This window comes from Sciurus carolinensis, chromosome 4 (assembly GCF_902686445.1).
Source record: "Sciurus carolinensis chromosome 4, mSciCar1.2, whole genome shotgun sequence".
In the NCBI taxonomy this organism is placed as follows: Eukaryota; Metazoa; Chordata; class Mammalia; order Rodentia; family Sciuridae; genus Sciurus; species Sciurus carolinensis.
In genome coordinates this window covers 117,241,183-117,256,205 of record NC_062216.1, presented here as the reverse complement: position 1 = coordinate 117,256,205, position 15,023 = coordinate 117,241,183, and the positions used below count along the sequence as shown (strand labels likewise).

Sequence of the window (15,023 nt, the reverse complement as noted above, 5' to 3'; positions counted from 1 at the left end):
TGCAGCTTCAATAGTGGGCAAAACAGCCCTAAGTTCAGAAGCAAATAATCATCTCCCCTGCCTCCCCCCACCTCATGAGAACAGGGCTTCCCAATGACCTGAGCTAACACTTCTAGGTGGTCACTGTGCGCCAGCCAGCCAGTCACAGGTCTCAAACACTTTGTATGTACTAATTCATTTAGATCCTCAAAACCCAGATGAGGAGACTGAGAAGTGATTAGTAACTGAGCATGTGGAGACCCGTTAAGAAGAGAAAAAAACGGTAGGGAGCACTCTGGTTCTCTGGCTCAGAGTGGGAGAGGGATTGTAGAGTGTGGCCTTTAGGGCCCCTAAGAGAGGAGGAAGACATAAAGGAGACAGACAAGGACAAGAATGTGTCAGAAGAGGGGTGAGATATGAGGAGAAGAGGAGAAGACCAGAGAGGGAGGAGAGCAAGCTAGGCTGCAGGAAGAACACCAGGACACAGGGCCCGTCTGTTCTCAGCTTTGCCTGGAGATGAATGTGACCGCCATGCTAACTTGGCCAACACCCTGCCCCCACTCCCAAACCCAGGCACCCAGCCCAGCCATGGCCCCCAGGGCCACCAAGCTGGAGCCAGGGCAGGAGGTGTGGGCTTGGGTGTGCGTCCAGACACAACACAGACCCCACTGCCCTGCCTGGGCCTTGGCTGTCATCCTCTGTCCCACTCTGGAAACTTGGGGGTGGGGAGGAAAAGGGAGGCAAGAGAAGAGAGGCTGAGGGGAGAGCCCAGGCCTCTAAGGAGTATTCTCCAGAGGAGGGGTCTGGGTCTTCAGTACCCCTCTGGAGCCTCAGATGAGACTTTTTCAAGGATGAGGTGACCTGAGGCAGAAGGGCAGAGGCTCTTCCTCGGAGAAGGGTGGGGGATGTTTTCTAAAGGGAACCAACCTAAGGGAACAGAGGAGCCAGGGGTGCAAGAGGCTGGGGGGCAGAATCTGCAGGAATCTGACCTTTCAAACATACGGGGGTGGGACAGCAAGGGCCTCTCAGAACCAAACGGAGAGCTGTTCACTGAATTTTATGTATTTTGGGTGTTACCCGGTGGCTCCTTCCCGCAGTTCAGTGAGGCTCAGACACATTTTTGTCATTCCTGAGTCTGGGCCTCTGCTTTGCGGCCTGGACAGATGGACAGATGGGGTGACTTGGACCGCCAGGAGAGGAGAAGGGTCTCCCCTTCCATCCTGAGTCAATATTGACTCAGCAGGACATTAGCCCGACCCGTGACCTCCCTATCATCTTTTCCTTTCCCCACAATAAAATCCAGACCCCTCAAATGCCTGCAAAGGTCAGCTTATCTCTCACTGGACCGTTATAAGTCCTCCCTCCATACCCCTCCATGGCCTATGCTCACCAGAAGTAAAAGCTCTCAGTTCTTGACCTACTCTCCACATCTTCTTCAGGTCTCAGTCAGGAGGAAGTTCTGCCATAAGTCTAAACTCCTTCCTTCCTTCTGAAATACCTCCTCTCCCTCTTAGCCCACAAAAGGTATCAAGTTTCCTTCTTTCAGAAACATTCTAAAACCCATCCCAAAATTAGTAGGGAAGAAGAGAAAAGAGCTTGAAGGAAAGTAAAGAGGGAACTTCTACTGTTGCCTAGACAATCTAGATCTGGTCAGAGAGAGGATGAATAACTCCAAAATGGTGATGTAGGAGCTAGGGAAGAAATAGGAAAGCCGAGGAGAGACTCCCTATCCTAGGTAGCTTTTGAGATACCAAGAAGCCTGAATGGAAGTGAATAGAGACAGGTGGAAGAAGTAAGACGAGTGACAGACGGAAGAGAGAATGTCAGGGCAGAGAATGCCAGGAAGGCCAGGCAAATAAGAGATGAGCGAAAAGGGCGATAGAGAAGTTCTGGAAGGCCAAGACAGCATCCGTGTGTCCACAAAAGACAGAGCCAGGCACAGTGGCACAAGCCTGTAATCCCAGTGGCTCAGAAGGCTGAGGCAGGAGGATCCAAACTCAAAGCCAGTCTTGGCAACTTAGTGAGGCCCTAAGCAACTGGGGATGTGGCTTGGTGGTTGAGTGTCCCTGATAACAAAAAAAAAAAAAAAGACTGGGAAGTAGGCAGGCAAAAAGATAGGAAGGGGGCTCAGCCCAGTCGTTGCCAAGACAGTGACATTTGTCCTGGGATGAACCCAGAGAATGGCTACCTCATAAAACTCTGAGCAGGTTGGGGGGCAGCATATATCCTGGCTTGGAGAGACAGAGTCCCAGTACTAAAAGTGTCACTGTTTTCTGGAGACCCACTGCCTCCTACAGCATGGGAGGGAGGACAGAAGGAAGCTAAGATCTTTAGCCAGGGAAGCCAAGGCCTGGGAGAGACTCTTTTTTCCCCAGGAGAAGCAAGAGGGGTAACTGCTCTCTTCCCTCACCTCTATCTCAGGGAGGCCTTACGCCGGTGCCTGAGGCCACTGTACCGGAAACACTCCAGAGCCAACTGCTTCCTTCTCCAAACAATGCAGGATCCTGCTAACCAAGCTGAAATCTGGGACAGAACACAGGAGGGCGAGTTCCCTGATGCTCACACTGGCACCACCAAGTCAGGGACCCTTTTGCAGTTTGGCTCAATGGCACCAGATTGACCAAGGACAGCAAACCTTTCACCCAGAGCTGGAGCACCAGAAAGGTGGGGAGATCAAGGGGTGGGAAGGACCCTCTAAGAAGAGAGTACTGAGGAGGCTGAAATTACAGCAGGAAGGGAAAAAAAAGTGGCCCTAGACTTGCCTAAGAAGGGCTTCCTAAAGGTAAAGAAGGAGGTTCATTTTTTTGTTGTTTGGGGTTCTTTGGTGCTGAGAATCCAACCCAGAGCCTCAAGTATGCTAAGCATGTGCTCTACCACTGAGCTATACCCCCAGCCCAGAAAGGAGTTTTGAAAAGTGGGGGATGTGTACAGGATTTGACTTTGGCCAGGACCCTGTTCAACATCTTTGGGATGTCCAGTGATGGGGGAGCAGTAGAGGATAAAAAAACTTGGAGAAAATGGAGAGGGAACAAGATTGGACAGAAAAGAAGTCTTGAGAAACAGCCCCAAACATCAAAATAATCCCCAATGAATTTCTTATCCATTCATGCTTTGAAAGATAAGGGTAAAGAGAGATGTTTAGGATATGGGTCTGAGCAGGGAGAAGAGTTTGGAACCTTCCTCGGGGAGCCAGGAGGCTAACCCCAGCCTCACAGATCACTTCAATTGTCCACTTTTTCTAGAAGTGGTAATATATCTGCTCAAGGGGGTGTGTGGGGTTGGAGAGAGGAAGTCAGCCTTCTTCCCCGAGCCATTTCTGCCTGGGGGTGCCCTCTCCACTACAAAATATCCCCTGATTGCAGCAGGGCCCTCAAAAATCCCTCTTCCTATTCAATAGCCCATCTTTTTCCATCCTCCCCAGTAGCAAGTAAACTCAAGTTTGTCTGCTGGGGGAATGCCATTCTCCCCCAAAAGAAGGGGACCCAGGAGGCGGTTTCAGGCATAGAGAGAAAGCAGCAAGATCTGGGACAGCAGGAAGAAGGAAGGTTAGATGTTAAGTCATGAGGTAGGCCAGGAGACTTTCTTCTCTGGAAAGTTTAGAAGTAAGTTCAGTTTCTGTGCACCTGGAGGTAAGAGGGCAGGGATATGGACAAGGCGCTACCTCTGGATAGAGGAAGACCTACATTTCTATACAGTTCTCCTTTCCTACCCGCCAAGTATTCATATTCCTGTTTCAAGGAGAGGAATACTGGTGTGTCTTTGGGGAAGGGTCCATTCCCTAGGACTTTGGATGGAGTTTGGTCTGAGCTAGGGAGACAGAAGTAGACAGGGCAGAGATTTTAGGAAAGGGTAGAGAGACAGTTAAGGAGAACATGTCCAGCCTCCCTCATCTTATTACCACTGACCAACTCACGTGTGGCAATTAGGACCCCTTTAAAACTTTTACAGGGCAGCTCTCTAGGGCCCATTCCTGACCTCTTTATGCTTTCCACAGAGACTTGCTTGCTTCTGCCTAACTGCATCTGCCCTTCTTCATGGGGGTTCTGATGGTCTTTCTCTCTTGCTCAAAAATTTTTTTTTGTCTTTCCCTCCCAGAAGAAGTTGCACACAAATATCAGCCTCAGTTTCTCTTCTCCCCTCTCAGGGCTAAGAACAAGAGGAAAATATGAACAAGGAATCAAGGGTAGAGGGTGGTGGGTGTGTGGGCTGATCTGTAGGATTTTCAGGGCAGACCCTCTTTTCTCCACTTGGACAGCTAATCACTCAGAATGGTGGGGGGAGAGAGGCAGACAGTCTCCAAGATGGCATTATTGAGGGTCACTGAATAAACTGTTTTTCTGGACACAGCTGCTTCCTGACCCTCTAACCCTCTTCTCCCAATTGAAGCAAATTAGGGAGAGGGGATGGGGTGGGGGTAGATAATCTGGTTTCATAGAAAAATTTTCCCAGTCCAAGCCTGGCATGATTTAGAAGACAGAGGAGGGGTGTATGATGGTAATGAGGCTGTTTTGTCCCTGGGTGAGAGGGAGATGACTGGAAGGGATGAACCCAGCCCTTTTCAAGTCAGGGACCCAACCCAACCCAAACCCATGACCCCAGCTTAAAGCTTAGGCAAGGCTTTAACTGGTGACTCACAAGTAAGAGGAAAAACAGTTGACAGAAAAGGGGGAGAGGGGACCCCATTTCCCCAAAAGGATACAGTTCTAGCCCAAGACTAAAGGCAGTATACAGAGTGTGTGAGTGAGATGGGGTGGGGTTGGGGTTAAATATGTTTGCTTAAGGAGAGAGGAACTGGTGTGGGGGGAGCATAGCCATAACCCCCATCAACCTCCAACTCTCCTTCCAATCCAAACTGTGATCAAGCCAGAAGTCAGGGAGAAAAGAGTCTCCTCATACCCTCCTACCCTAGCCTTCCAGGCCGTTCTCCAGCCCCCTTCCCCAATGATGACATCTGACGTCTTTTCATCTCAAAGCTCCCAGGAATTAAGAAGGGAAATTCAAAGTCACATAGGATCGCTGCCCTCCCCTGCACCCCCAACACAGCCCTTACCCAGGCTACTGACAGAGGCCCTGAGAAAGGGAAGTGCCCACTTCGGAACCTAGGCGGCCAGCCCTGAATTTTGGACCCAGGCCTCCAAGGCTGCGGGGGCGATTCCACACCCAAGCAGGGGGCCCTCCCTCTCCCCACCCACAGCCTTCTCGGCGGGCCTGCCTACCCTCTGCCCAGCAGGGCACCCTGGCCCCGCTTCCCCTTCCAGCCTCCAGAGGCTACTGCAAAGGGCCCCCCGCCCCCTTTAGCTGCTATACATTGCAAATATGAATTCCTTCACAATTCAGATGGGGGGGTGGGAGGGTGGAGGATGTAGGGGAGGCGGAGGCCCTCCCCAACCAGAGATAGGAAGAGAAGGCCTCTCAATCCTGGGATCAGAAAAAGGGGGAGTCTCTTCTCCCTAACCAGGCCTCCGGTCTTTGTTTGGGCTGGGGGCTCCCCCGAAGCATCATTTGCCCAGGGCCCCCATCTCCCAAATTGGACCCCCATCCCCGCCCCCAGTCGGGCCGCTGCTGTGTCAGCTGGACTGGGATAACAAAAGGCACCCCCTCCCGCTTCTCTCTTCCCCATCCGTACGCAGGAGTGGGGGCTGGGGAGGGGATGCCCCCAGGGGTCCAAGGGGGCCGCGGAATCTCACTCACCATCGATAGCGGCCGCGACCAGAGCTGAGAGCAGGGGCAGCAGCAGCAGCAACGTCGGGGTCAGCATGGTGTGGGCTGATGCAAGCAGCAGCCCCCTCCCCTCTGGTCCTGCTACTTCTCGCCCTCGCCCCCCCCAACTGGGGGGTCCCCCTTTATCCTCCTCTCCTCCTCTTCTCTATTTTTATTCTTTCCTTCAAGCAAAGAGCACCAGGGTGTGGGTGAGGAGGTAGAGTTCCAAGCCACTCGGGAGGGCCTGATGATGGGGGTGCGCCCCCTGCCCCCAAATCCAAATCCTTTACCCCCTGCTTTACTCCTCGCTCCTCTTTACCCCCTCCCCGGGCGAAGCTCACAGCCCCATCTCGGAGCCGCCTCCGGCTGCAAAAATGCACAATTGGGAGGAGGCGGGGTGGGGGGTGGGGGGCGTGGACCGGGTGGGGAGCTTTTGGAGGGGGCCTGATGGAGCTCTAGGGGCGCCCCTCGTTTCCGCCTCCTCACAGTGCACGGGCCTGGAGCTCGCACCACTGTTCCCCGGACTGAAGTGCCGCGGGGGGGGGGTCTGAAGGGGGAGAGGGAGGGGACGGAGAGAGGAGGGAGGGAGGGAAGGGGCGGGGAAAGTAAAGGGAGGGGGAGAAAGAGCTACGCGGCAATCCTGCGGGTGCGCATGCGCCGGTTTGGCGCGCTGCCCTGGGGAGGGGGAGTCAGAGCCGCGACAAGCTCGGAGTTCTGGGAAGCTGTCCGAGAGTGGGAGTCCCGGGGGCCCGCTAGCCGGGTGGGTCCTGGGGCGCCCTCTCCTGTAACTAGGCCTTCTCCCCTGCGCTCCAGAGGGAGCTGAAGAGGCTGAGGCTGGGATGGGGCAGTGGGCGAGCAGATCTGAGCGCTCCCCTTTGAAACTCGGTGTCATACCCTAAGCTTTCAGGCCCTTGCTGGGAGTGTGGGGGCCCAGAAGCGGGTGTCTGGGCCGTGGCCCGATTTCCTCGGGGAACTCTGCCTGCCCTGCCCGCGGTGGGGGCAGGGACCGCCAGTCGGCGGGGAAGGTACGCGGAAAGGCTGAGCTTTGATTTGGAGACTTTGTAAAACCGGGACCGGGATTGGGGCCTGCGGCGGAGGGGGGCGGAGTGGAGGAGGGGCCGCGAGGACCCGCCCCCACCTCGCTCCAGGGCTCGGAGTAAACAGGGACACCCGCGGGGACACGCTGGAGCTTGTCTGCCCGCCTAGGGCTCGGGGATAGAGCCCACCTTAGGACCCGCCCCGCCCTGCTCGCCTGGCACCGGGCGTGGGAGGGCCAGGCCCTGGTTTGGAGGGAGGTGAGTCACCAGCGGGTGGGGTTGAGGAATGGCCACCTCCTTTTTGCCCCAAGAAGTCGGGTTCATTTATTTTTTTGGTGTGTGTTTTATACCTTCTGACTGGCTTCCCACCAAGTCAGGGTTTTAGATTCTGAGCAACAGGGATTCGGAAAAAGAGGAGGGACTCTAGTCCTCCTCTTTCAGGCCTCGGTTCGGAGGGGGTGTCTGCTAAGTGCTGGACCTTTGTCCCCAGGCTCAGCCCGATCGCAAATGATAGTCTAAGTCCAGAAGGCTGTGCACTAGGGAGGGCGAACGTGCTTCTGGCCACTGCCCCCTTCTGGGCGCCGTTTGAAGGCTATACCCTTGGTGTCTGACTTTCTAAGTGTCTGAAGTCAGAGTTCAGGGAGACCGGCAGGCGACCTCAGCTGACAGTGATGGACATTAGAGTTGAAGGACACTTTCACCAACCTTCTCTCTCTTAAGTTCTAGTCAGGGAAAGGCTTTCACTCCATTGAGACCGTGGAAAAAAGAGAAGCAAAGGACTTGTTAGTTAATGACAGTGAGCTTGACCTTTCCCCCAAACCAGAGCTTTGTCCTGGCTCTCTTTGCTCTCAGGGCCATGGCCACCTGCCTTTAGTCTTCTGATTGGAAACAGACTTTTGGCCAACTTGACAGGGTCTTTCTTTCCTATATCCAGCCATACCAACCTATGCTCAAAGCCTGTCAGTTTTTCCGCTTTGAAATATATCTCAGATTTCCTGTTTTAACTGCCAGAGGGTTTCTTCCAGCAGGGGTGGGGTCTTTTTCCTTCTTTCCAGCCCCCATGGCCTAACACAGTGCCAGGCCCAAGCAGGGACTGTTCAAATGTTTTTAATGGATGCCTACTAGGTGGGTTTCTGTCAGGACAATTCCTGACAGTGTGGTGAAGTGAAATATATTGAAAGTGACCTCAGGCAACTTTGTCAGGAAAAAGATATCAGGAGCAACCATGTGTGTAGCCTGAGTATTGTGAGGGGCTCTCCCCTTAGCTATCTTATGCAAGTGAATTTCCCTGTGTGTCCCTGTGTGTCTCTTCCTTGCTGGCAGACCTCTACTGGGCGTCTGTGGACAACTGAAACAAATGTGAACTTTTCTTCCAGTCATGGCCTTCTAAAATCTGGCCTTGGCCAGTGGGTCAACATTTACCTCACTTGCAACCTCCCAACTCCTGCTAGCTCCTGAATGTAAATGTGTATTTATTTTTATTAACTTTACATTGTAAAATATAATAATAATAATAATGAAACTTAGTGGCTAAAAAAACCTCAGCATATAGAAAGGTAGAAGGTGAAAAGGCAGCTGGGCACTCTCCATGATCCCATTCTTTAGCTCCACCCTCAACTAGCAGTTCCCTGGGGCTTCTTCCAGGAGGTTTTTTAAAAATAATATACAAATAAAAGTAAATATCCTTTGAAACCACCAGTGAGTTCATATAATATATATTGTGCTTGCAATTTGATTTTTTCAATTAGTTTACCTTGATCCCTTTCCACACTATATACACATCCAACTGACACTTTATATTGGCTCCTTGGAATTTCCTTATTTGAGTGCTGTACAATCTATTGGGATTATTGGGAACTTAGGTTATTTGTAGTATGTGAAGTGCTAAATATGTCTCAGTAAAATGAGAAAATGCATATTTCTACCTGAGCCTTTAATGATTCTGTTCCCCCAGTTTCTCTACCCTTCTCAGAAAAGTTCTATTAGTCTTGCTGTGCCCATCTTCCCTGTTCAAAACTTGTACTCAAGATACTTAGGTACTAAGTATCCAGAGTTTAGCCACTTAATTTTATGGGTACTGTGTTCACCACCAGACTATAAACTTCTTGAGAGCAGAGACCATGTTTTTCACTCCTTTGTATCCATCCAGCTCTTGATTGGTACAGAGGTTGGCAGGAGTGTTAGAACTTGGGGTTCTTTCCTGGTAGCGGATCGGGACTTCTCCTAACGCATATATTATTCAATCCTTCTCCACCTCAGTTTCTTTTCTGTATATCCACTTCTTAAGAAGCTTTTTCAATCATCAAATGTTTGGGTTGGAATTATAACCAAAATCATGGGAAATCAAGGAAGGAATTTCCTGAAATTTATGATTTGGATACCTAGGATGATGATAGGCTGCAAAGAAGTTGGTATGGGAAGAGGATATCTTCCCTCCGCAAATTATTAACCCCCCTCCTTTTCTACATGTAACAGGGTCTCTAGTATAGGGCATTAAGCCGGCAGTTCTGGTACTGACATCAGGCCAGAGGCTACCACCACCTAGTGGTCAATCTAAGAAGTGTGAATAGGAAAGGATATTTGAAGGGTCCGATGGAAGGTGGAGAAAGGGAAAAGACATTTATTGAGCAATTATTACATACCATATCCATGCAATGAACTTTGTATGGTTTAACCCACATAAGTCTCATAGCTACCTTGCAGCATGGGTGTTATTTCCAATTTGTAGACCAGGAAATTCGAGGCTCAAAGAGATTAAGGAATTTGTCCCAAATCACTCAGCAGATTGGAGCCCAGATTTCGTTCATTTACTAAATATTTATTAGGAACCTCATGTGTTCCAAGATTATGGTTTGGTGTGGTTTCTCAATAAGGTAACTGAAAATTACCTTAAAGTCCTTGATGAAGGCATGCACAGAGGGGCATGGGAACCAAGGAAGTATACATGTTCCAGATAAGAGGGTCAAGGCAGAGAGGGCAGATGATGCCAAGCTAAATGTTGAAAGAAGAAAGAGATGACAAGCAATGACAGGAAGAAAGGGTGTTTTAAGCTGCAGGACAGGCAAAGGCATGTGGGCATAAGGGAGTTTAAACATTTGAGGAATGGCAAATATGGCATGGCTCAAGTTTAGGTAATTTGGTGTGGGGAGAGTAATGAATGAACTATAAAGAAGCCTAATCACAAAGGATTTAGCCACACTAAAGACTTGGGTGTTTTTCTTTTTTTAATAGAAGTAATGTGCAGAGCTGGGGTTGTGGCTTAGTGGTAGAGTGCCTGCCTGGCACATGTAAGGCACTGTGTTCGATTCTCAGCACCACATAAAAATAAATAAAAGTATTGTGTCCGTCTACATCTAAAAATATTTTTTTTTAAAGAAGTAGTGTGGAGCCAGGTGAAACAGTGATGAAGTCTTTAGTGCATCAGTGATAAAGCTGTTGAGGAAGGGCATTTTGAGACACTAAGGAAGTAGGATCTAGTATACTAATTGGTTTATTATGTAGTCCTAAAGATAATAACTGAGAAACTTCAGCTCACATTAGAATGTTCTAAAGGTTATCAAATTAGGGCTGTACATTGTAATCACCTGAGAAGTTTAAAAATTTTCCAATACAAAAAAAAAAAAATCCAAAGAAAAACAACAACAAAAATCTTAATACCGAAAGACTTATCCTACTTGATTTTAAGGCTTGTGAGTTAAAGTAATCAAGATAGTGTGGTACCGGTATAAGGATTAACAGATTCATGGGACAGAGTAGAGAGCCAGAAACAGACTCACATTAACATTTATTTGATTTTTTTTAAAATCAAAATTCTAGGGGCTGGGGAGATAGCTCAGTCGGTAGAGTGCTTGCCTTGTAAGCACAAGGCCCTGGGTTTGATCCTCAGCATCCAAAAAAAAAAAAAAAAAAAAATTCTATATGCATTTATTTTATAATGATAGTTTTATATATTTTTATCTTGGAATTGTTATTTTTTCATTTGATTGGTTTTCTTTGCATCTTATCCTTTCCCCCCAAATCTTTCAATATAAGAAACAAAATCATATAGTTAATCAATTTATTATTTCAATTACTTAGTGTTTACCACTTCTCCACCCCTCTCCCCCTACCCTGCCCTGTACCCCTGCAGTCCTGCTTTGGTATTGGCTGGGCATATCATTCTTTCTTTAGCTCCTCTTCACCACTGATCAGGGACTTTATTTGGAGCTGGAACCAGTCTGGGATCAGACTACTGGAGGTTCCCTATTATTGAATGAAGGTACCTCTGAAAAAGCTTCCACTACAAGACTCAGGGATTCAGGACCTATTTCAATGTAACTATTGGCAGCTCTGTGCTTGTTTGGGGTACTGCAACCTCTCAACTGGATTCTGGACTTTTCCTGGGTATTTTGATCCATATATTGTCAAATCTGTGTTTCTGGGAGGTGATGAAAGGTGGCACTTTCTATTGCTGACATCACTCCAAAGGTCATTTGATTCCCCTACCACCAGGGCCTTGCCCATGCTGAGCAAGCATTCTACTACTGAGATACATCCCTGTCTCTCTCTCTCTCTCTCTTTTTAATTTTATTTTTGAGATCACAAGTTTGAGGCCAGCCTTAGCAATTTAGCAAGGAATTAAGCAACTTAGCAAGACCCTCTCTCACAATAAAAAATAAAATGAGCTGGGATGTGCTCAGTGGTTAAGAGGCCCTAGGTTCAATCCCTGGAACGACAACAACAAAACCCACAATGTAGTACTTCTCCTTACCCACCAAAATAAACTTTTAAATGAAAAATACCAAATATTAATGGAAGCCAGGTGTGGTGGCATACAACTGTAATCCCCAGCAATTCAGGAGATTGAGGAAGATCACAAGTTCAAGGTCAGCCTCAGCAGTTTAGTGAGGGCCTAAGTAATGTAGAGAGACCCTGTTTCAAAACAAACAAAAAAAAGGGACTGAGGATTTAGCTCAGAGGTAAAGTTCCCCTATATTCAATTTCCAGCACTAAAAAACCCCAAAACAAATGTTAATGGAAATGTAGAGCAACTGGAGCTCTCATATATCTTTTGTGAAAATGTAAACTGCATGTTGATTTGAAACAAGATGTGGTATTTTCTTATTTAACTAAGCATGCACCTACCCTATGACCCAGTTAGTCATTCCTAGTAATTTATTCAAGAGAAATAAAAACATGTTCGCACACAGACTTGAACACAGAATATTCACAGAAGTTTTCTTTCTAATAGCTAAAAACTGTCTATTGCTTAGGTGTCCATCATTGAAAAGTAAAAAAGATAAACTGTGGCATATCTCTGCAATGGGATACTGTTCAGCAATAAAAATTAACAAACTATGGATGCATATAGCAACACAGATGAATCTCAAAATGTGTTAAGTAGGTTGGGCACAGTGGACCACACATGTAATCCCAGTGACTAGGATACTGAGGTAGGAGGATAGCAGGCTCAAGACCCACCTCAGCAATTTAGCAAGACTCTCATCAGCTTAGTGAGACCCTGTCTCAAAATTAAATAAATAAATAAATAAATAAAAGTTCTATGGATGTAGTTCAGTGGTAAAGTGCCCCTGGTTTTAATCCCTAGTATCCACCACCCCTTCCCTGCAAAAAGTGTTGAGTAAAAGAAGGGAAACATAAAAGTTCATCTTGTATTACTCCATGTATATGAAATTCTTTAAAAAATCAGAATGGTGGCTCCCTGCCTCCACCACTTGGGATGGGTGAGCGTAATGATCCACATCTTTTTTCCTTTCCTTTTATTTTTTTCCTTTTTTGAGTGGTTCTAGGAATTGAATCCAGTACCTTGAACATGCAGGAACCAGCTCTCTACCACAGAGCAATACCTCCAGCCTACAGTCTACATCTTGATAGGAATTTGAGTGTCACACAGCAACCACATGGTAGGGTAGAAATTTGAACCAGATGGTCTGGCCCCAGAAGGCATAGTTTACCACCACACACTGCCTTGCTCAGGACATAGAGCCTCAAGTGTGAATGAGATCACACAGAAAGAGTAAAACATGCAGAGAGATAGGAGGAAGACTAAGAAAGAGGGGCTATAAAGGCCAGCTAGAGAAGGGCTTACTCAAGAATGACTAACATGGCAACTGGATGCAGTGGTGCAGGCCTGTAATCCCAGAATCAGGAGGCTGAAGCAGGAAGATCACAAGTTCAAAGCTAACCTCAGCAACATGGTGAGGCCTTAGGCAACTTAGCGAAATTCTGTCTCAAATTAAAAAATAAAAAGGGCCAAGGGTGTAGCTCAGTGGTAGAGTGCCCTGTACTGCGAAACAAAACAAACTAATATGGCTGGATGGCTGGGGCTGCAACTCAGTTATCTAATATGCTCAAGACCCTGGGTTTAATCTCCAGCACACACACACACACACACACACACACACACACACACACACGGATAATAGTGTTGAATATTGCTGAGATCTATGAGATAGGAAAAGGGCACAACACTTTGGAGGACGTGGGATATGTGCCAAAACCAGTTCACTGGACTGGTGGGGCCAGCAGCCAGCTGGTAATGTAATGAGGAGGTGAAGAAAGGAAGACAGTGAACGTGAATAACATTCCCAAGAAGCTTGGCTGGCACAGGGGAAGAGAGAAAGGCAAGACAGTAATTTAGAGAGCTGGAATTTCCTTGCAGAGGCTCGATTCTGACCACAGCTGGTTCCATCCAGAGATGCTTGACTTTGCCCACCCACCAGGATTTCTGTTTGTCCTTCTGGGAGCTGAAGGTCTATCAGCCATAGTAAGCCTGTGATAGCCTGAGAGCTTCTTGTGGAGTCTTGAGATCAGCTGATCCCACCCTTGCTCACATCCTGTCACCCTTGGCAGGCAGTGATGGGCGTCCATCCTTCTCCATTAAGCCCAGTGCTTCCTTTTCCTAACCACTATTGCACTACTCCTTGCCCAGCTCCTTTGCACAAAACTATGGGCCACCCTCAATTCATATTGTCCCTGCTCCTCTTTGCTTGTCTGAAACGCGGTTTTTCCCTGTGGACACCTCTTTTGATGAGATCTCACTTATTTTCCCAAGTACACCAGTGGGTTGGTAGTGGAAGCATAGACGGCCTGCTCTGGGCCCATTGCTTATAGCCATTATAGCTTCACTGGGGTCTCAGCTGGGGAATACATTTAGCAGCAAGTAACTGAAGACCCAATTAGAATAGTCTGAACAATGAAGAGTTCTAGAGCAGGTCCAGGATGATTCATCAAGGGTTTTCCACCTCTTCACACTGACACTCTGTCCTCAGTGACTACTGGGATCTCTCCTCATATCTCCAATGTGGTTGCAGTTCCAGTCCTCACAAGTGAGGCATGGCATTGAAGAATGAAACCTTTTCCAGGAGTCCCCTAAATTGTATGGGCTGGGATTGAATCATTGACCAGGGGAATGGAAATACCCTGATTAGCTAGACCAATCAGATTCCTCTCCTAAATACGTGGGAGGGAACACCTGTACAAAATCAGGACTTGAAGAAGGGCTTAACTGCTGATTAAGCATCATCAGTTCTTGCCTCAGTAGTCATAAAACCCTCTTTCTTTAAGGTCCAGCCACACTGCTTAAGGTCTGATGCCAGCTAACTTGATTCGTCCCAGCTCCCTTACTTTGGCCTTGTGCAAGTTGCCTGGCTTTCCATGCCACCATTTCTTTGTCTGTTAAATAAGGGCTACCAGCACTATTCAGTAGAATTTTCTGTGATGATTGAAATGTTCCCCATCAGTGAACTATAGTAGCCACTAGCCTATGTGGTTATTGAGCATTTGAGATGTGGCTAGTGCATGTGAGGGCTTTTTTTTTTTTTTTTCTTGGTACCAGAGATTGAATCCAGGGGTGCTTAACCACCAAATCACATCCTCAGCCCTTTTTTGATTTTATTAGAGGCAGAGTCTCACTAAGTTGCTTAGGGCCTCAATAAGTTGCTGAGGCTGGCTTTGAGCTCACAATCCTCTTGCCTCAACCTCCCAAGTCGCTGGGATTACAGGCAAGCAAGCGCCATAGCACCAGCTTAAATTTTTAAGTTAAAATTAAATAATCACATGTGGTTAGTGCTTCTATAAAATGTGTAGTGCTTCAACTTTTAGGCAGGAATTGAAGTAACACATAAAGCCTCATGTAATGTTAATTCTTATTTTTATTGCCACCTACCTCCTGGTGACCCGACCATACTCCTTGAAGAATTTGGCAGGTCTTCTGCAAACCCAGTGGCTTTAATGCTTATACAGTGACCTGTAGTCCAGCCAGAACCTTGATTTCTTGCCCTCCTCACTTCCACCGACTCACCTCCA

The 15,023-nt window shown here is 47.9% G+C and overlaps 1 protein-coding gene across 1 annotated transcript in view; it reads right to left on the bottom strand.

Annotated features, from left to right (window-relative positions):
- Positions 1–6,185, bottom strand: part of Lrp1 (LDL receptor related protein 1) — a 79,047-nt gene extending 72,862 nt beyond the window's left edge. The window contains 1 exon segment of the mRNA XM_047548687.1: positions 5,671–6,185. Within this exon segment, the coding sequence (XP_047404643.1) occupies positions 5,671–5,737 (67 nt within the window). The 5' untranslated portion in view covers positions 5,738–6,185.
- Positions 6,186–15,023: the final 8,838 nt, after the last annotated feature.